At 48.1% G+C, this 21024-nt stretch overlaps 1 protein-coding gene across 4 annotated transcripts in view; it reads left to right on the top strand.

The window, feature by feature from the left end:
- LOC132397137 (dual specificity protein phosphatase 8-like) overlaps window positions 1–21024 on the top strand; it is a 260628-nt gene that overhangs the window by 217824 nt on the left and 21780 nt on the right. The window contains exon 1 of one of the 4 annotated variants that reach the window (XM_059975494.1): window positions 16340–16773. The exons of 2 other annotated variants lie outside the window; for them this stretch is intronic. In XM_059975494.1, coding sequence (XP_059831477.1) covers window positions 16677–16773 — 97 coding nt within the window. In that variant the 5' untranslated portion in view covers window positions 16340–16676. Of the gene's footprint in view, window positions 1–16339; window positions 16774–21024 lie in introns of those variants that run through there. One more of the 4 variants, XM_059975495.1, reaches the window with a different exon arrangement.

The following is a 21024-nucleotide window of genomic DNA, read 5'->3' as shown; positions in this document are numbered from 1 at the left end:
CTGACCCCCCCCCTCTCTGTACACTGACTCCCCCCCCCCCTCTCTCTGTACACTTACTCCCCCCCCCCCCTCTCTCGGTACACTGACCCTCTCTCTTTGTACACTGACCCTCTCTCTCTCTGTACACTGACCCCCCTCTCTCTCTGTACACTGACCCCCCCTTCTCTCTCTCGGTACACTGACCCCCCCCCCTCTGTACACTGACCCATCTCTCTCTCTCTGTACACTGACCCCCCCCCTCTGTACACTGACTCCTCCTCTCTGTACAGACTCCCCCCTCTCTGTACACTGACCCCCCCCTCTCTCTGTACACTGACCCCCCCTCTCTCTCTCTACTCTCTCCCTCTCTCTCTCTGTACACTGACCCCCCCTCTCTCTCTCGGTACACTGACCCCCCCCCTCTCTCTCTCTCTCTCTGTACACTTACCCCCCTCTCTCTCTGTACACTGACCCCCCCTCTCTCTCTCTCTCTCTCTGTACACTGACCCCCCCTCTCTCTCTCGGTACACTGACCCCCCCCCCTCTCTCTCTCTCTCTCTGTACACTGACCCCCTCTCTCTCTGTACACTGACCCCCCTCTCTCTCTCTCTCTCTCTGTACACTGACCCCCCCTCTCTCTCTCGGTACACTGACCCCCCCCCCTCTCTCTCTCTCTCTCTGTACACTGACCCCCCTCTCTCTCTGTACACTGACCCCCCCCTCTCTCTCTCTCTCTCTCGGTACACTGACCCCCCCTCTCTCTCTCTCTCTCTCTGTACACTTACCCCCCTCTCTCTCTGTACACTGACCCCCCCTCTCTCTCTCTCTCTCTCTGTACACTTACCCCCCCTCTCTCTCTGTACACTGACCCCCCCTCTCTCTCTCTCTCTCTCTGTACACTGACCCCCCCTCTCTCTCTGTACACTGACCCCCCCCCTCTCTCTCTCTCTCTCTCCGTACACTGACCCCCCCCCTCTCTCTCTGTACACTGACCCCCCCCTCTCTCTCTCTCTCTCTCTGTACACTGACCCCCCCTCTCTCTCTGTACACTGACCCCCCCCCTCTCTCTCTCTCTCTCTCTGTACACTGACCCATCTCTCTCTCTCGGTACACTGACCCTCTCTCTCTGTACACTGACCCCTCTCTCTCTGTACACTGACCCCCCCCCCCGTACCCTGACCCATCTCTCTCTCTCTGTACACTGCCCCCTCTGTACACTGACCCATCTCTCTCTCTCTGTACACTGACCCCCCCCCTCTGTACACTGACTCCTCCTCTCTCTCTGTACACTGACCCCCCTCTCTCTCTGTACACTGACCCCCCTCTCTCTCTGTACACTGACACCCCCCTCTCTCTATACACTGACTCCCCTCCTCTCTCTGTACACTGACCCCCCCTCTCTCTCTCTCTCTCTCTCTCTCTCTCTCTCTCTCTCTCTCTGTGTACACTGACCCCCTCTCTCTCTGTACACTGACCCCCCCTCTCTCTCTCTCTCTGTACACTGACCCCCCCTCTCTCTCTCTCTCTCTCTCTCTCTCTCTCTCTCTCTCTCTCTCTGTGTACACTGACCCCCTCTCTCTCTGTACACTGACCCCCCCTCTCTCTCTCTCTCGGTACACTGACCCCCTCCCCTGTACACTGACCCATCTCTCTCTCTCTGTACACGGACCCCCCTCTCTCTCTGTACACTGACCCCCCCCTCTCTCTCTCTCTCTCTCTCTGTACACTGACCCCCCTCTCTCTCTCTCGGTACACTGACCCCCCTCTCTCTCTCTCGGTACACTGACCCTCTCTGTCTGTACACTGACCCCCCCCCTCTCTCTCTCTCTCTCTCTCTGTACACTGACCCCCCCCTCTCTCTCTCTCTCTCTCTCTGTACACTGACCCCCCTCTCTCTCTGTACACTGACCCCCCCCTCTCTCTCTCTCTCTCTCTCTGTACACTGACCCCCCTCTCTCTCTCTCGGTACACTGACCCCCCTCTCTCTCTCTCGGTACACTGACCCTCTCTGTCTGTACACTGACCCCCCCCCCCTGTACACTGACCCCTCTCTCTCTCTCTCTCTCTCTGTACACTGACCCCCCTCTCTCTCTCTCGGTACACTGACCCTCTCTGTCTGTACACTGACCCCCCCCCCCGTACCCTGACCCATCTCTCTCTCTCTGTACACTGCCCCCTCTGTACACTGACCCATCTCTCTCTCTCTGTACACTGACCCCCCCCTCTGTACACTGACTCCTCCTCTCTCTCTGTACACTGACCCCCCTCTCTCTCTGTACACTGACACCCCCCCTCTCTCTATACACTGACTCCCCTCCTCTCTCTGTACACTGACCCTCTCTGTCTGTACACTGACCCCCCCCCCGTACCCTGACCCATCTCTCTCTCTCTGTACACTGCCCCCTCTGTACACTGACCCATCTCTCTCTCTCTGTACACTGACCCCCCCCTCTGTACACTGACTCCTCCTCTCTCTCTGTACACTGACCCCCCTCTCTCTCTGTACACTGACACCCCCCTCTCTCTCTATACACTGACTCCCCTCCTCTCTCTGTACACTGACCCCCCCTCTCTCTCTCTCTCTCTCTCTCTCTCTCTCTCTCTCTCTCTGTGTACACTGACCCCCTCTCTCTCTGTACACTGACCCCCCCTCTCTCTCTCTCTCGGTACACTGACCCCCTCTCTCTCTGTACACTGAACCCCCCCTCGCTCTCTCTCTCGGTACACTGACCCTCTCTCTTTGTACACTGACCCTCTCTCTCTCTGTACACTGACCCCCTCTCTCTCTGTACACTGACCCCCCCTTCTCTCTCTCGGTACACTGACCCCCCCCCCTCTGTACACTGACCCATCTCTCTCTCTCTGTACACTGACCCCTCCTCTCTCTCTGTACAGACTCCCCCTCTCTGTACACTGACCCCCCCTCTCTCTGTACACTGACCCCCCCTCTCTCTCTCTCTCTCTCTGTACACTGACCCCCCCTCTCTCTGTACACTGACCCCCCCTCTCTCTCTCTCTCTCTCTGTACACTGACCCCCCCTCTCTCTGTACACTGACCCCCCCTCTCTCTCTCTCTCTCTCTGTACACTGACCCCCCCCCCCCGTACACTGACCCATCTCTCTCTCTCTGTACACTGACCCCCCTCTCTCTCTGTACACTGACCCCCCCTCTCTCTCTCTCTCTCTCTCTCTCTCTGTACACTGACCCCCCCTCTCTCTCTCTCTCTCTCTGTACACTTACCCCCCTCTCTCTCTGTACACTGACCCCCCCCCTCTCTCTCTCTCTCTCTGTACACTGACCCCCCCTCTCTCTCTCTCTCTCTCTGTACACTGACCCCCCCTCTCTCTCTGTACACTGACCCCCCCTCTCTCTCTGTACACTGACCCCCCCTCTCTCTCTGTACACTGACCCCCCTCTCTCTCTGTACACTGACCCCCCCTCTCTCTCTCTCTCTCTCTCTCTCTGTACACTGACCCCCCCTCTCTCTCTCTCTCTCTCTGTACACTGACCCCCCCTCTCTCTCTCTCTCTCTCTGTACACTGACCCCCCCTCTCTCTCTGTACACTGACCCCCCCTCTCTCTCTGTACACTGACCCCCCCTCTCTCTCTGTACACTGACCCCCCCTCTCTCTCTCTCTCTCTCTGTACACTGACCCCCCCTCTCTCTCTCTCTCTCTCGGTACACTGACCCCCCCTCTCTCTCTCTCTCTCTCTGTACACTTACCCCCCCTCTCTCTCTGTACACTGACCCCCCCTCTCTCTCTCTCTCTCTCGGTACACTGACCCCCCCTCTCTCTCTCTCTCTCTCTGTACACTTACCCCCCTCTCTCTCTGTACACTGACCCCCCCTCTCTCTCTCTCTCTCTCTGTACACTGACCCCCCCTCTCTCTCTCTGTACACTGACCCCCCCTCTCTCTCTCTCTCTCGGTACACTGACCCCCCCTCTCTCTCTCTCTCTCTCTGTACACTTACCCCCCTCTCTCTCTGTACACTGACCCCCCCTCTCTCTCTCTCTCTGTACACTGACCCCCCCTCTCTCTCTGTACACTGACCCCCCCCCCATCTCTCTCTCTCTGTACACTGACCCCCCCTCTCTCTCTGTACACTGACCCCCCCCCCCTCTCTCTCTCTCTCTCTGTACACTGACCCCCCCTCTCTCTCTCTCGGTACACTGACCCCCTCCCCTGTACACTGACCCATCTCTCTCTCTCTGTACACTGACCCCCCTCTCTCTCTGTACACTGACCCCCCCCCTCTCCCTCTCTCTCTCTCGGTACACTGACCCCCTCCCCTGTACACTGACCCATCTCTCTCTCTCTGTACACTGACCCCCCTCTCTCTCTGTACACTGACCCCCCCCTCTCTCTCTCTCTCTCTCTCTCTCTGTACACTGACCCCCCTCTCTCTCTCTCGGTACACTGACCCTCTCTGTCTGTACACTGACCCCCCCCCCCGTACCCTGACCCATCTCTCTCTCTCTGTACACTGCCCCCTCTGTACACTGACCCATCTCTCTCTCTCTGTACACTGACCCCCCCCTCTGTACACTGACTCCTCCTCTCTCTCTGTACACTGACCCCCCTCTCTCTCTGTACACTGACACCCCCCTCTCTCTCTGTACACTGACACCCCCCTCTCTCTATACACTGACTCCCCTCCTCTCTCTGTACACTGACCCCCCCTCTCTCTCTCTCTCTCTCTCTCTCTCTCTCTCTCTCTCTCTGTGTACACTGACCCCCCTCTCTCTCTGTACACTGACCCCCCCTCTCTCTCTCTCTCGGTACACTGACCCCCTCCCCTGTACACTGACCCATCTCTCTCTCTCTGTACACTGACCCCCCTCTCTCTCTGTACACTGACCCCCCCCTCTCTCTCTCTCTCTCTCTCTCTGTACACTGACCCCCCTCTCTCTCTCTCTCGGTACACTGACCCTCTCTGTCTGTATACTGACCCCCCCCTGTACACTGACCCCTCTCGCTCTCTCTCTCTCTGTACACTGACCCCCCTCTCTCTGTACACTGACGCTCTCTCTTTCTCTCTCTGTACACTGACCCCCCCCCGTACCCTGACCCATCTCTCTCTCTCTGTACACTGACCCCCCCCTCTGTACACTGACTCCTCCTCTCTCTCTGTACACTGACCCCCCTCTCTCTCTGTACACTGACACCCCTCTCTCTCTATACACTGACTCCCCTCCTCTCTCTGTACACTGACCCCCTCCTCTCTCTCTCTCTCTCTCTCTCTCTCTCTCTCTCTCTCTCTCTCTCTCTCTCTCTCTCTGTACACTGACCCCCTCTCTCTCTGTACACTGACCCCCCCTCTCTCTCTCTCTTGGTACACTGACCCCCCCCCCCGTACACTGACCCATCTCTCTCTCTCTGTACACTGACCCCCCTCTCTCTCTGTACACTGACCCCCCCCCTCTCTCTCTCTCTCTCTCTCTCTCTGTACACTGACCCCCCTCTCTCTCTCTCGGTACACTGACCCTCTCTGTCTGTATACTGACCCCCCCCCCCTGTACACTGACCCCTCTCTCTCTCTCTCTCTCTCTGTACACTGACACCCCCCTCTCTCTCACTCTTTCTGTCTGTACACTGTCCCAACTCTCTCTCTGTTCACTGACTCCTCTCCCTCTTTCCCTCTCTCTCTGTACTGACCCAACTCTCTCTTTCTCTTTCTGTCTGTACACTGACCCAACTGTCTCTCTCCCTCTCTCCCTCTGTGCACTGACCCCTCTCCCTCTCTCTCTGAACACTGACACCCCCCTCACTATCTCTCTCTCTCTCTCTCTCTCTCTCTCTCTCTCTCTCTCTCTCTCTGTACAATGACCCAACTCTCTCTCTCTCTCTCTCTCTGTACACTGACCCAACTCTCTCTCTCCCTCTCTGTCCCCCCTCTCCCTCCCTCCCTCCCTCCCTCTGTCTCTGTCTCTCTGTACATTGACCCAGCTATCTCTTGCTCAGTTTAGTTCAGTTTAGACATAATGAAAGGTCTAGGCCTGAACAATGACTGTTATTTCCCACATATATTCTTACGTGGAATGGGGGAGTGTTGAGTGCCCTCCAGCTCTTTGTGTATGTACCTCAAGGTTTCCAGCATCTGCAGAATCTCCCATAATTTAAAGGGCTCTGGCAGAAGAGGCAGGGAAACAGGACTGACAAGATTCCATATTCTATTGCTGAGCTAGGTGCCAGTATTGATTCGATGGGCTGAACAGCCTGTTTTCTGTTCCAATCACGACCTTCTGTGCACGTGTATTTCCTGACACCAAAACAACTCTTCCGTGTGCAGCCCTTTGTGGGAAGTTGCAACCCATCTCCCTTGATAGAAGGAAGACGAGGGGAAGGCGGGATTGCTCTACACTTTTGGAAATTCATCAGACAAACTTTACACAGAAACATGTTTATCACTTTAATTAAGCACTGATTAAATATTGCTGGAAAAGCTTCATTTGAACAACTTTGTCAGGACAGCCGTAAACAGCCTACAGCTACTACAGTGACCCATTTTAACATGTTTCTCTCCTAGCGATTAGTGGGGCTCTTGAATAACCATGAGGTCACCACATTGTAAGCACACATTTCCAAGACGATGACTGAGTTTTTTCCCTTTCGACACGATTCTAAATTTGGCCAGCCAGTTCCCTCACAAAAATGCAAGGAAAGAAAAAAAATGCCGAGATGTCGTCAATGAAGGTTCCCACCCAGACTAGTGAAAGCAATAGGGACAGGGAACTGGCCAGATTCCCAGAACACTTACGCTGCTGCGTGCTTGGAAAGGCTTTTAAAAATCTTGACAAGGAACAAATTTATAAGGAAGTGGAGAGAAACTATGCTGGCCCAGCTTGCAGCTAAGGTCCTCAGAACTGTACTGTGAAAGAAGGCCACGGGACTGCTGCTGTAGATGTCAGTGGTAGCCACAAAGAGTAGAAATGGAACACTCCTTCTGGGGGTAAAGTGTGATTTAAGTGGAAATGCTTGAAGGTTAGGGCCTTGGGGAGGAAATGTGTTTAATGGTGGCCACATTGTAAGTGGCTCCCTTGGGCTTCTGTGGAATGGGGGAGTGTGGATTTGTTATGGGGGGGCAATTATTAGGAGGGGTGGTGCATTAGCAAAGGCAGCTGCTCTTTAAAGAGTGCAAGTGTTTCCTAAAAGCGCAACCATTCAAAACCACCTGGCTGTTGTTATTTCCTGATTTACTGTACAGCTTCAGGTGCTCGATCAAACAAGGGCACTTTAAGTAACACACTTCCCTTTGCTCTATTTTAGTTTGTGTTTCCAGTTTTCACACCCACAATGTCGTTAATTCCTCACTGACACAGCAAGTTTCACAGGGGTGGAATGAACCTCAGTTTGATAACTCATCACTTATCTGAGTCCAGTCACTTGTCTGATCATTACTTGTCTGAGTGCTCAGTAGTGACAATCAGCCGGCTGCTTGACTACTTGTGTATCACATTTGAGCCTTGGTGTGGCCACACCCCAGAGCTGAACACTTCCTCCCCACATGAGTCAAGAGTGGAAAGCCCAGACTGACCCTCAGCTTCTTTGAGTCAAACAAAGTAAATAATCATTCTGATGTCCTCACACAATTACATGAGTGACTGGATTACACAGGGGAAATGAGGGATTGAACCTCGAACCCTTCTGTTTCCTGAAGGCCAGAGTCGACCTTATGGTTTACCATTGGAAGACTAATGTGGAATGCCCTGTAATTGTTAAGCATTATAGTTCAGTCATAACCCCTCGTGTGAGACAAAAGACATAAGGCAGCATTCGGCCATTGGACCCATCATGTCTGATCCACCATTCCATCTTGGCTGATTTATTATCCCCCTCATTTCTATTTTCCTGCCTTCTCCCCATAATTTTTGATACCCTTACTAATCAAGAGCCTATCAACTTCTGCTTTAAATATACCCATTGTCTTGGCCTCCACTGCCAGCTGTGGCAATGAATTCCACAGATTCATCATGTTCTGGCAAAAGAAATCCCTCCTCTTCTCTGTTCTGAAGGGACGTCTTTCTATTCTGAGGCTATACCCTCTGGTCCATGTGATTTATCTACCTTCAGACCTTTCAGCTTCCCAAGCACCTTCTCCCTGGTAATAGCAACCACACACTTTAGCCCCCGACACTGTCGAATTTCTGGAATACTGCTGGTGTCTTCCACAATGAAAACCAACACAAAATACGTATTGAGTTCATCCACCATTTCCTTGTCTCCCATTACTGCCTCTCCAGTGTCATTTCCCAGCAATGCCATATCCATTCATACCTCTCACTTAACCTTTTAAATACCTGGAAAACCTTTTGGTATCCTCTTTTATATTATTAAAGTCATAGAGTTATGGAGCACTACAGCAAAGAAACAGCCCCTTTGGCCCATCTAGTCCACGCCAAGACAATCTGCCAAGTCCCATCAACCTGCTCCCCTCCCTCTATATCCCTTCCATCCATGGACGTATCTAAATTTTTCTGAAATGTTGAAATCTAGCCTGCATCCACCACTTGCGCTGGTAGTTTGTTCCACACTCTCATGACCCCCTGAGTGAAGAAATTAGTTCTATCGTTCCCCTTAAACTTTTCACTTTTCATCCTTAACTTATGTCCTCCAGTTGTAGTCCCAGCCAATCTCAGTGCAAAAAAGCCTGCTTGCATTTACCCTATCTATACCACTCATAATTTTGTATACCTCTATCAAATCTCCCCATAGTTTTCTATGTTCCAAGTAATAAAGTCATAACCTATACATACTTTCCTTATAACTCAGGTCCTTTAGTCCTGGCAACATCCTTGTAAATTTTCTCAGTACTCTTTCAACCTTATTTACATCTTTCCTGCCCAGAACCGCACACAATACTCCAAATTAGGCATCATCAATGTCTTATACAACTTCAACATGACTTCCCAGCTCCTGTACTCACTACGTTGATTTATGAAGGCCAATGTGCCAAAAGCTTTCCTTATGACCCTATCCACCTGTGACGCCACTTTCAAGGAATGGATACTTTTCCTTGCTGTCCACTACACCCCCAGTCTTGGTGTCATCCGCAAATTTGCTGATCCAGTTTATCATCCAGATGGCTGATATCGATGACAACAGTGGACCCAGCATTGATCCCTGTGGCACACCACTAGTCACAGGCTTCCAGTCAGAGAGGCAACCATCTACTATCACCCTCTGGCTTCTCCCGCAAAGCCAATGTCTAATCCAATTTACTACAGTATTAATGTTGCACTACCAACATTAGCTATCCTCTGGCACCCCACCTGTGGCTGAGGATGTTTTAAATATCTCTGCTAGGGCCACTGCGATTTTTGCACTAGCCTCCCACAGTCCAGTCTTATTATTATTGATCACTGCCTAGCTTACTTTCATATTTAATGTTTTCTCTCATTTTTGGTGCCTTCTGTTGGCTTTAAAAAGCTCTCCAGTCCTCTAGCTTCCCACTAATTTTTTCTATATTACATGCCCTTGCATTTACTTTAATGCTGCCTATGTCAGCCATCATTGCCTTGTCCTTCCTTGAGAATCGTTTTTCTTTGGATGTATTTATCCACCGCTCTCTGAATTGTTTCCTGAAATTCCAGCGATTGATGTTCTGCCATCATCCCTGCTAGTGTCCCCTTCCACTCAACGTTAGCCGGCTTTTCTCTCATACTTCTGTGTTTCCCTTTACTCCACTCTAATACTGATACGTCTGATTTTATCCTCTCCCTGTCAAACTGCAGGGTGAATTCTATCACATTATGATCTCGGTCTCCTGAGGTTCCCTTTACCTTAATCTCCCTAATCAAATCTGGTTCATTACGCAACATCCAGCCCAGAATCCCTTTTTCCTTAGTGGCCTCAATCACAGACTTCTCTAAAAAGCCATCTCAAACACGTTCTACATTTCCTCCTCTTAGAACCCAGCACCATTCTGACTTTGCCAATTACCTACATATTGAAATCCACCTTGACGATTGTAACATTGCCTTTTTTTACACATCTCCCATTGTAATTTATACTGCACATCCTGGTTACTATTTGGAGGCCTGTTTACAACTCCCATCAGGGTCTTTTTACCCTTACAGTTTCTTAACACGACCCACCAGAGTTCTCTATCTTACAACCCTATGTCACCTCTTTCTAATGATTTGATTTCATTTTTTTACCAACAGAGCCACCGATGCCCTCTGCCTTTTAATGCATGTGCATCCCTGGATCTTAAGCTCCCAACTATGATCTTCTTTCAGCCATGACTCAGAGATGCCTACAACATCATACCTATCAATCTCCATTTGAGCTACAAAGTCATCTACCTGAACTGCACACATTCGAATATACATCTTTAGTGTTGGCGCGTGGCCAAGTGGTTAAGGTGTTCGTCTAGTGATCTGAAGGTCGCTAATTCGAGCCATAGCTGAGGCTGTGTGTGTGTCCTTGAGCAAGGCACTTCACCACACATTGCTCTGCGACGACACCGGTGCCAAGCTGTATGGGTCCTAATGCCCTTCCCTTGGACAACATCGCTGGTGTGGAGAGGGGAGACTTGCAGCTTGGGCAACTGTCAGTCTTCCATAAAAAAAACCTTGCCCAGGCTTGCGCCCTGGAAACTTTCCAAGGCACAAATCTGTGGTCTATCAAGACTAACAGAGGCCTATATATAATATACATCTTCCATCCTTTTCAATTTTACCCCATGTTATTGGAAGTTAAATTCTTATCCCTTTCTAAACATTCTTTTTATTTATTTTGGTGATTTTCATAACCTTTCCTGCACTTGCCTTTTGCTTTATCCTCACTTTTCCAGACTGTTGAAATGTTAAATCTACGATTTAGTTTAAAGACACACTTCAGCCCATACCATTGACTTTAATTTTATCTTATCAGCTGTCTATCCTTCCTCACCCTCTCACTACACACTGTATCGACTTGCATACCAACTGCTCCATCCTCTGGCCTATCACTCTGGTTCACATCCCCCTGCCAAATTAGTTTAAACCCTCCCCAACAGTTCTAGCAAATTTGCCTGCAAGGGTATCGGTCCCCTCAAGTTCAAGTTAACCCAAACTTATTTGTACTGGTCATAACTTTCCCAGAAGAGATCTCAATGATCCAGAAATGTGAAACCCTGTCCCCTGCACCAATTTCTCAGCCACACATTCTTACCCTCACTAACACAGGCAGCAATCCAGAGATTGCTACCCTTGAGGACCTGCTTTTCAGCTTTCTATCTGCCTCCCTATATGTTCACTTCAGGGTCTCAGCCTTTTTCCTACCTATGGCTTTGATACTAATGTGTGCCACAGTTTCTGGCTGTTCACCCCTCCTCCTCAGAATGCTGTGAATTCGATCCGAGACATCCCTGACCCATGGCACTTGGAAGGCACATACCATCTGAGTGTGTCTTTTCACATCCACAGAATCTCCTCTTTGCTCTTCTAAGTATGGAATCCCCTATCACCACTACACTCCTGTTTTCCCCACTTTCCTTCTGAGCCACAGAGTCAGACGGTGCCAGAGACCTGTTTGCTTCAGCTTTCCCCTGGTAGGTCATCCCCCTCCCCCCTCCCCCCCAGCCTACAGTTTCCAAAGCAGCATACTTATTATTGAGAGGAAGAGCTGCAGGAGTCCTCTCCACTGTCTGCCTATTCCCTTTCATTCTCCGGACAATCACCCAGCTACTTGCAAATCACTGCGGGGGGTGATTACCTCTGTTCTTCCTATGAGCCAAAAGTCATTCAATTGCAGCTCCAGTTCCCTAACATGGTTTGTAAGGAGCTGCAGCTGGATGCACGCTGTGCAGATGCAGTTATCAGAGACACTGAAGGTCTCCCAGAGTTCGCACATCTCACATGAAGAACCTACCACTGACCCTGGATCCATTCTCACTACAGTAGCTATGTGCTCATTGACAAAGAAAGAAGGAAATTTACCAGAATCTTACCTAGAGATTTCGCCCCTTTTTGCCTAACCGCTCTTAACACTAGAGTACTCACAAAATGGCCGCTCCACTTAAACCTAAATTTTTTTGTGCAGGCCTTTACCAAGATCCTAATAGATTATTATGATTGAGCTCTGCTGAAAAGGACCTTTGGGATGTACAGGAATGGAATACTGACTCTGCCAGAACTGCTGCAGAAGTTCAATGTGCACCCATCTTGTGGCTTCATGAAATGGCCATGCAGGTCATTTCCAAGCTCCAAGTACACTGCAGCTGATTGACATGCCTTGCAAATCATGAGATAGAGAGTCACACAACATCCATTTTCCTACAGTTGTAGAGCCCACTCTACCTGTGCCAGATCTTTGAAACAGCTGTCCAGTTCCTATTCCTTCACTGCAATTCTGGCATTTTATTTTCCTCTTTCCAATATAAGTACTTTAAATTGCCTTCTGAAAAGACAGAATTATTTGATTCCTATTAGCCTTTCCAATCATTTATTTTGGGTCATAAAATTCTTCTCATCTCTTTGATTTATTTCTTTTTGCGAAGTCAAACTGAGCAGAAGTATTAAAACTGCGAGTCAGTGCAGTTGCACTATGGAATTTAATGATACTTAAGGACAGACAGGGTAGTCTACAAAGTGATGTGCACCAGTGACAATGGAATCTGGGTATTCCCTAACCAAGGGGCTGCAGCCTGCAGCAAGTCACTGTACACCTGGGAAAGGAGCATTAGCAACGTGCGCAGTGCTATATAGTCATGTGCCTTCTGATTGATATTCTCTCTGCTAGAACTTGCACCTGCATTCAGGGAAAAACCTACCCAAAATTTGCAACGACTGTAATTTTGAGAACTGAGTGAAAACCAGCCAACTGTTTGGGAAACAACTGAAACCACATTGTATGTATATTGTGGGATCTCACGCCAGTACATTTGAAATATTTGTTGCTTTCGGATTTGGGCAACCGAGAGTCAGTGTCACAGGATATCTGGGTCTATTTCCCCTGATCTCATGATCTTGTGTGCCTATTCTTTGCTCAGTGGTAGCCTTTGGGTGGAATGTGGTGTTAGATGATGATGAGGGCATTCACGGCAAGCAAGGTTTACACAGGCAACCCCAGCACCAAAGACGGTTTTAGTGGGGTTCACAGTTCCCTTTAAAACCTGGTTGCTTAGGTATTGCTTTCATTCAGGTGCCCAGAACAAGAAGCAGTCCAGATCCTCGTTCTCCCAGGCCTGTAGATCCACATGTTCATTATTTCCTGGTACATGCCACATCCCAGGTCAAGACTTAAAGGACTTCTACCATTCTACCATCCATGATCCTTGTAACACTGGAGTCCAAATAAACATGAAGAACCAGAAATGCTCAACAGTAAGTCAGGGCCCATCATAGCCTTGTTCTGGCCTAATTCGCTGGCCCTCTGCTGCATTCTCCTGTGGCAGATTTTAATGGGTTAAATGAAGAGGACAGATTGATGTATTCCTTCGGACATTGGAGTTTGAGAGATGATTTAATCCAATAGCCACGTCTGGCCCTGTCAGCACAGTGTGTGCTGATACAAAACTGTTTTTAAGATGAAGGTTGGGAAGTAGGTTGACAGGGTACAATGCCAGTGCAATCAGAGAGTGTGAATAAGTTGAGATCAGCTGAGTTTAAGGCAGTCAACAATGGGAAAACAGAGAAAATTGTTCCCCTGGTACATAAGTCCAGGACAAACAGAATGAAAGCTGGAAAGACATTTTCAAACAAAGATGAGTAAAAATCTTGAAGCATCTTTGGATAGAGGGTCAGCAGATGTTCTCAAGGCTGCCATCATTAGGCATTTATTGGGTTAGGATAGGAGAAGATTGTAAAATTAGTGTGGCTAAATCATCCAGTAGCACTCACATCTAGTGATGAAATGCTTTGAGAGGTTGGTCATGGCTAGAATCAACATCTGTCTCAGGAGGGATTTGGACACACTGCAATTTTCCTATCGCCACAGTAGCTCTACAGCAGACACGATCTCAATGGCTCTCCATACGGCCTTGGATCACCTGAACAATGCCTATGTCAGGATGCTGTTGACTACAGCTCAGCATTTAACACCATTATTCCTACAGTCCTGATTGAAAAGCTACAGACCCTAGGCCTCTGTGTCTCCCCGTGCAACTGGATCCTCAGCTTCCTAACCAGAAGACCACAATCTGTGTGGATTAGAAATCACATCTCCACCTCACTGTCAATTAATATTGGTGCTTCACTGCTCTACTCTCTCTGCACCCATGACTGCAAGACTGGGTACAACTCAAATGCCAACTAAAAATCTTCTGATGATCCAACCATTGTTGATAAAATCACAGACGGTGGTGATGAGAGGGCGTACAGGAGTGAGGTGTACCAGTTAGTTTAATGGTGCTGCAGCAACAACCTTGATGGAACATCAGTAAGACCAAAGAGCTGGTTGTGGACTTTCGGAAGGCTAAGACAAGGGAACACAAGCCAATCTTCATAGAGAGGAGAGAGTGAGCAGTTCTAAATTCACAGGTGTCAGTATCTCTGAGGGCCTAGTCTGGATGCAACGTATTGATGCAGCTATTAAGAAGGCAAGACAGCAGCTATATTTCATTAGGAGAGTGAGATTTGGTTTGTAAGCTAAAACACGCGAAAACTTTTACAAGTGTATGTGGAAAGCATTCTGATTGCCAGCATCACTGTCTGGTAATGGGATTGGGGGTGGGGGGCTACTGCACAAGATTGAAATAAGTTGCAGTAACTTGTAAATTTATGTCAGCTCTCTCATGGGTGCTATCCTCCAAGGTATTCAAAACATCTTAAAGGAGTGGTGCCTTAGGAAGGCACTGTCTATCGTTAAGGACCTCCACCACCCAGGAAATGCCCTTGTCACACTATTACTGTCAGGAAGCTGTTACAGAAGACTGAAGCCATACACTCAGCAATTCAGGAACAGCTTCTTCTTCTCTGCCACCCGATTCCTAAATGGACATTGAACCCGTGAATGCTAGATCACTACTTTTTTTTCCTGCTATTTTGCACTACTTATTTTAACTTAACTATTTAGTAGACATATATATGCACTTAATGCAACTCAGTTTTTTCTCTATTTATTATGTATTTGATTGTACCACTACCATAAAGTTAACAAATGTCACAACATATGCTGGTGATATTAAATCTGATCACATTATAAATGCAGTTGGGGCACAGACAGGGGTGAGTAAGAGGTGCGAAATGGAACTTCACCAATAGCTGCCATAAAATGTAATTTTTATTATAAATCTGATTATAAGTGCAGATGCTGCAAAGCTGAGATAAAAATGAGAATGCTGGAAAGACTCAGCAGGTCACACTGCACCTGTGGAGAGAGGGTTTACATTTCAGGTTGAAAACCTTTGGTCAAACAGTACAGAAGTGTTTCTGGCGCCTCAGACCTGGAGAAGACGGAATCGCCCATGTAAAATATTTCCAGGAAATACTTCAAGGGTGCTGCGACGGAGAACAGGGGAAGGTCCCACATCAACAGGAATTACAGATGACGAGATATGTTGAGAATGAGGAGGGAACTGTTGCAACTCCGGTTACCCTCTCCTGCTTTGCAAGTGTCTGCACTTCAAAAGTGCTTCACTGTTTGCAAAGGGCTTTGACATTGCCCAGGTGGCGGACAGCGCATATAAATCCATTTAATTAATTCCTTCCTTACCCTCTGGTTTCCTTCCTCCTGCCCTCTTTATAGCAACATTCCAAACGCCTGCTTTACTCGGGTGCATCAGGCCGGGCTGGGAATAGACACCCCTATAAGGTTGATTCAGAAGGATGACAAGTTTGTGACCACACATTGCACATGTGCTCCGTGCCCTTACCTTCCGTTTACCAGGCCTTGTTAAATAGAGATGTGGGGTGGAATTGACCACAAGGACTATAAGGAGAATTTCACCCACATTCTGAAAGGGACTGGCGGAAGTTCTTTGAAGGACAGGGTGGCGTTAGGGAATAGTAAACCCCCGTTAACAGGGTTCGGGGGATGGGTCATCGCTGTCCACCGCGGCGCTTCGAGAGTTAAGGTGCCCCCTCTGCTCTGTCCCATTCATTCTTCGAACACAATAGCAATAAAGGGCCTGTAATTAACAGGAGCTCGCCCGCCGTCGGCTTTGTCAAACGCTGCGGACCATTCTGTTGTTTGCATGCCTGTCGGCCAGTTCCCCTCACAGTAAACAACTCCTTTCTCTGCTCCGAACTAAAATTCTCTCTCCTAATCTAGTAGTAGGGAAAGAATCCTGCAAATTACCACAAGGACGATTAGTTCACTGCTAAATATATTTAAATGAAAAAGGGGAGGGGGCGGGAACAATTCACACCAGGAAGCCTTAGCTGCAATCTCACAGGACTTTCCTGTTCCCGACCACTTGTATTTCCCCACCACCCCTAGGAGAGAGAGGGAGAAAAGAAATACAGATCATTTTTCCAAAACAGGTTTGAGGAAAAGGTGGCGGAATATTGACGCGGTGATTCAGGAATGCAAAGAAGTGCACGCCCACTTCAATTTCACGCATCAGCCGCGAGTGTTCTCCAGTATTGTGTTATCCGGGTGTCTGACTGTCACAGTGAGCAGGGCGGCGCGGAACGCACAGCCAGAGAGCGGAGATACACACACATCCCGCGGAGACCTGCAAAACGGAGCCGGCACTGGCTGCACCGTGTGCTTTCATTTGCAACGAAACGCATCGGAACAACTGGCATAGAAGTTCGCTGAGTTGAAAATGTACGACACAGAAATGAAACTGAAGATCAGAGTCAGACGGATGCGAGAAGGAAGAGAAGTCCGAGGTGCGGATTTGGAATTGAGAGTTTATTTCGGTATTTAAGCAAAAAAAAAGTTTTCAGCCCAAGTTGCACCCAACAACTCGGGTTCTTGTGTACGTTTGTGTTTCATGTTCGGCGGTCCGTTGTCCCTGACTCTGGTGTGATAGCCTGGTGGTGGTCTGTAGATTTAAGAAGCGTTGCAGGAAACGGGATGTGTTAATTCAACGACCCTGTGCCCGCGGTTACAGGGAGACCGGTACCGACTGGATGGGGCTGACTGATGTCGCGGGGCCACTTGGCCCTCGGGGTGTATAGTTTAAAGAGTCCCTGGCCACTTTGAAGTGCGGTTGGCAGGGACGCTGGCCACAGATCACACGCACGGCGGGACAGGCGTAGCGAGAGAAGAATAAACGGAGAAAGTTTTAAAAACGTTCCGCCAGATCCAGATTACCGGATCATACCCACTTTGTACGAGGTGACAGCTGAGAAAGAGAGAGAGAGAGGCTGAATAGTTAGTGAATTATGTAATGACTGTACATTCCCTGGAAAGGACACTCATTGCAGTATGACTAATGCCATGTAAAAGCACTGAGATCTTACGTCACTTCTTTGTACTTTATTGCTAATAAAGGGTGACTTAAGAAAAATACTCATTCCGGGCTTTTAACATGTCTCATGGTCAGCAGAATAGTGGAGGTTGCATCTTCACCGGGTCATGTTCTCTGAGGCATGATGTCATGCTTAGGAATGGTATTTCCATCATAAATGATTACCGTCTTGTTGAGCCAACTCGCGCTCGGAATGAAATTCTCCTGATGTCAGAGAACAGAGCAAGCATTTGGGGGGGGGGGCTACAGAAGTGGAGTGTAAACTGGTCTTGCCGGACCCCGGGGGATTGATGAAGAAGTGGGAAAGGGGTGTGCGGTCTAAGGCTAGGAAGCTGTGTGTGATGGAGCGTAACAAGTGTGTGAGTCATTGAGCCGGAGAGGTGAAGAAGCGCGGACTGTTCTCCTGAGAACATTAGACTCGACTGCATGATGTCATCCATCTGGCTCACAGCAGTCAGCAAGCTTTGAACCAGCTACCATCAAGTAGGATGCCTCTCGTAGCAGGACGCAGGTTTGCCAGAGCGGTTTCAGGCTATTTAACACAAAGCTTCTACAGAACGCTTCACTACGGTTATCGCTGATGGCATGACATGCCACACTTTTTGCAGGAGTTTAGATCTTCTAAAGCTCATTCACAGAGATATTTTGTGCAGGCAGTACTCAATAAAATCAGTGACCGAGTTCACTTTGGTTGGCATAAGAATTGTAAAATTTATACAACAGTGTAATAATAGTCTTTATCAATAAGAGATCTAATTCCATTTTATTATCACCAAACACAAACAAAAGAAAATCAGCAGATGCTGGCGTTTGGAGCAAGACACACAAAATGCTGGAGGAACTCAGCAGGCCAGGCAGCGTCTAGGTAAAGAGTACGGTTGATGTTTCAGTTTGAAACTTGGACTGTACTCTTTTCCTAGATGTTGCCAGGCCTGTAGAGTTCCCCCAGCATTATGTGTGTGTTATTATTACCAAGTCTTATTTCCCTTTCCTAGCCGTGTTCTGGATATTTGCATTGTTAAAAAAAACTGCGAATTATTTTGACCCTTCATTGTTGGATATTTCCCCTTTGCAATCCCATTACTGGGCTGCATTCACCGTGTGACTGGTCTTTAAAAAAACATGCAGCCATTAAGGGCCTTATTGAGTATGTTGTATCTTCGGTCACAGTTTATGTTCCTCATATACTGAGACTGGTGACATGTTTATGAAGGTGTTGAGATCAGATTTGCTGCTTCCCATTTTTCACAGGCCATTAACAGGAGCTAGTGATCCTGTTGGTTAACAGCACTTTTGTAAAATTTTCTTCAATAACAACTAAACTCAAGGCAGGTGTGGGAGAAACACATCATGCATTCACATATTTAGGGAGTCACTTTGTAACTTGGAAGGGCATTGTACAATATACAACATATACTGCTAGGCAAAGTTCAATTGTTCAAAAGTTAGGCAAAGTGCTGTTCGGGCAAAGTTTCAATTGTCACATTTTTCTTCATACTTGCACCTGAGTATGGATCAGACAGTTGAGCCGACTGGATTTTAGGCATCATGTTTCAGGTACTGCTAGATAAAAATCAAGGTCAGATCAGTTTGCATCTGCATACTTTTCCAAATAAACCTCTGTAAATCTAAGCAAGCTGGTAATGGCCTGTGCAGAATTAGGAAGGGGAAGGGGTAAGCGCGGGGCACATTACTAACTGTCTGCTTTTGCACCTTCAGAAGTTCTTGCAGCTTCTGGATGTCCCAAAGCACTTCATGGGCTCCGATTTTTTTTAAAAAGTGCCGCAAATTTAGCATGGTCACGGACTGGTTGACATGCACCCATCTTCCCCACCTTAACCCCGCTGTGAGAAGTTCTGACAGCATTCAGTATTCATGTTTTAGTTCCGGTGCACTTAGGCCGTGTAGAAATCAACCTGCTATTTGAATACTGGATTAACAGCAACCAACTGTGTGAACTCTGATTTTATAAGGTGTGAATTCTGAGCCCTGAATGGGCTCTGTAACTGTGGTCTTGTTGTGATCTGAATGTGTGTATGTGAGTTAATACTTAATGTTTCAAATTTGCTGCTGAATAATTACATTCATGTAAAACTGAGCACCAGGCTCCGACTGAAGGATGCAGCTAAAAAGAGTGGATGTTCAGTCAAAAATTAAAAGCACTAAGCTCCTGTAAATGGTGACCTATCAGATTACTTCTCCAGGTTAGCTAAACACCAGGATATTATTTAATAGGCAGCAGACGGGTTTAGCCATCTGTGTATTATGTGGGGAGCTTGTGAAGCTTTCCAATTAAGGAGTCAAGCTGATTTCCAGGGCCAGAGTGTACCCTGAGCAAGCAGACAGATGACTTATTGCAAAGCTTTCAGAGCGAGGGCTTTGCCCTGCACCTGTGCTTTGCATCATTGGCGATGTGATGTAATTGTCAAATCAAGCAGGTGATGTCATGCGGCTAAAAGAGCAGATTGGATCTGTGTGGAGGAGGAGGAGGGGAATGGAGCTGAAATATTACCCTGGGTGTAGATCCCGAATGTGTAATGTTTCTGTTCAGAGAATATGTTCGAATGTGTTATGCTTCTGTGTCCATGCGCAAGGCTGCCTTCCCCTTTGAATGACTGTGAATTCCACCTATTTTGAAACGAAATGGAGTCTCAAAGGACAGCCTCTGTAACTTAACTTCATAAACAATTAAGAGCAGTTGCAGCAGAACCTGAACTTGAGAAGTGATTTCATTTCTGAATATCACCTCAAGGATGGTAATTCTCTTTATGGCACTGAACTCACTAGGTATGGTGGAAGTTAAGGAGAGTGAAAGACTTGGTCATTCTCAGGGTTGGGGGTCTTACTGCTAAGTTTAATGAGAATGTGCTGGTGGGCCCCTTTCTCAAACCAGTTACACAAGCTCAATAAATGTTTCATGCCCTCAGCCAGTAGGAATCGGGCTATTGTCCTCTATGTGCTGTTCATTGCACCCACAGGTGTTGTTACATGGTAACGTTATCAGTCACTTTCTCCACTGACTAGCTGGCCTGATGTGTGACGATTCGGAGAAGAACTCCAGGCGTATTTATACTGAGTGGGGCAGAGTACCACTTGTATTTGCATGTAACCACTCTGCTGTGGCAGCAGCTGGAGTGGGCTGAATCGGAGAGAGGGTCCTCAGTCACTCTGGTGCCTCGGCCACTGTTCTCACTGCATTTTTTCCATCCATTTAGCCTCCCCTCAATTTTCCTTCTTACAGTCACATAGCAGTGAAACAGGCCCTTCAGCCCACGCCTATTGATGCTAACTATCTATATTTAACCCATTTGTCAGCACTAAGCCTGTACATTTCTATGCTTTGGTCATTGAAGATACCTTTTATTGTTGTACTTCCCAGGCAGTGGATTCCAATGATAACCAGCCTCTGGGCGAAATCATCTTCCATTATATCCCCTTTGTTCTTTGTTTGTTGTATTGTGATTTTTAAACAAATTTACTTAACTTACTTGGGCCCTTAGTTCCTAGAAGAGCATAGGCCATCGATGACCTCCCATCGATGACCTGCCATCTCCATTGTCCTCTGAGATCGATGGTTTGTCAACGTGTCTACAGGGGATTGGCCTGTACAGCTTCACCAGAGTCCTGCTGGCTGGCCTTGCCCATTTCCACCCCTCACAACTGGGATGTAGGCTTGGACTTTGAGAGGCTTAAAGGA

This window comes from Hypanus sabinus, chromosome 7 (assembly GCF_030144855.1).
Source record: "Hypanus sabinus isolate sHypSab1 chromosome 7, sHypSab1.hap1, whole genome shotgun sequence".
NCBI lineage: Eukaryota > Metazoa > Chordata > Chondrichthyes > Myliobatiformes > Dasyatidae > Hypanus > Hypanus sabinus.
This window is presented reverse-complemented; position numbering and strand designations above follow the sequence as displayed.